The following is a 944-nucleotide window of genomic DNA, read 5'->3' on the forward strand; positions in this document are numbered from 1 at the left end:
GAGATGCCAGTCCAGGTTCAATGCACGACGCTGGATGCTTGGGGCTGGTGTACTGGGACGGCCCAGAGGGATGGTATGGGGAGGAAGGAGGGAGGAGGGTTCAGGATGGGGAACACATGTATACCTGTGGTGGATTCATTTTGATATTTGGCAAAACTAATACAATATTGTAAAGTTTAAAAATAAAATAAAACTAATTTTTAAAAAAAAGCAAAAAAAAAAAAAAAAACACACTCAATGATTTGTCAATGGGGAAGGTCTTAGCAGGTCTTACATACATGAAAATACAGGGAACAAAGAGGCAGACAACCACAGTGATGTGGGAACCACAGGTCTGGAAGGCTTTCTGCCTCCCTTCCTGACTCAGGTTCTTCAGAGAGTGCAGGATGACTCCATAGGAGATGAGTAAGAGTAAGAAAACAATAGTACACATCAGTCCTCCATTGGCCACAACTAAGATGCCAATGACATAGGTGTCAATACAGATGAGTTTCAATAAGGGGTACATGTCACACATAAAGTGATCAGTGACATTGGGGCCACAAAAAGGGAGTCCATAAACAGTGACAAGTTGAATTACTGAGTGCACAAAACCACAAACAAATGACAACAGCAGCAGCACAACACACACCCTCTGCCTCATGATCACCAAATAATGCAAGGGCTTACAGATGGCCACATAGCGGTCACAGGCCATCACCAGCAGAAGGACGATCTCTGATCCACCAAAAAAGTGCTCTGTAAACAGCTGGGTCAGACAAGTTTGAAAGATATGGTATTTTCCCCAAAGTACAAGTCTGAAATCACTCTAGGGGAGATCGAAGAGGCATACATTAGATCTATAAATGATAAGCAAGCAAGGAAAAAGTACATCAGTGAGTTCAGGGTCTTACTGACAGTTATAGTCACCACAATGAGCAGGTTGCCCACCAGAGTGAAAATGT

General features: G+C 43.0%; 1 protein-coding gene across 1 annotated transcript in view; it reads right to left on the reverse strand.

The window, feature by feature from the left end:
• Positions 1-936, reverse strand: part of LOC104980301 (olfactory receptor 4A47-like) — a gene marked incomplete at its 5' end in the record, with an annotated part of 1,324 nt that extends 388 nt beyond the window's left edge. Inside the window, 2 exon segments of the mRNA XM_010828941.1 lie at positions 235-771; positions 774-936. Of these exon segments, the coding sequence (XP_010827243.1) occupies positions 235-771; positions 774-936 (700 nt within the window).
• Between the last annotated feature and the right edge of the window lie 8 nt (positions 937-944).

The sequence above is a fragment of the Bison bison genome, unplaced genomic scaffold, assembly GCF_000754665.1.
Source record: "Bison bison bison isolate TAMUID 2011002044 unplaced genomic scaffold, Bison_UMD1.0 scf7180017858765, whole genome shotgun sequence".
Taxonomy (NCBI): domain Eukaryota; kingdom Metazoa; phylum Chordata; class Mammalia; order Artiodactyla; family Bovidae; genus Bison; species Bison bison.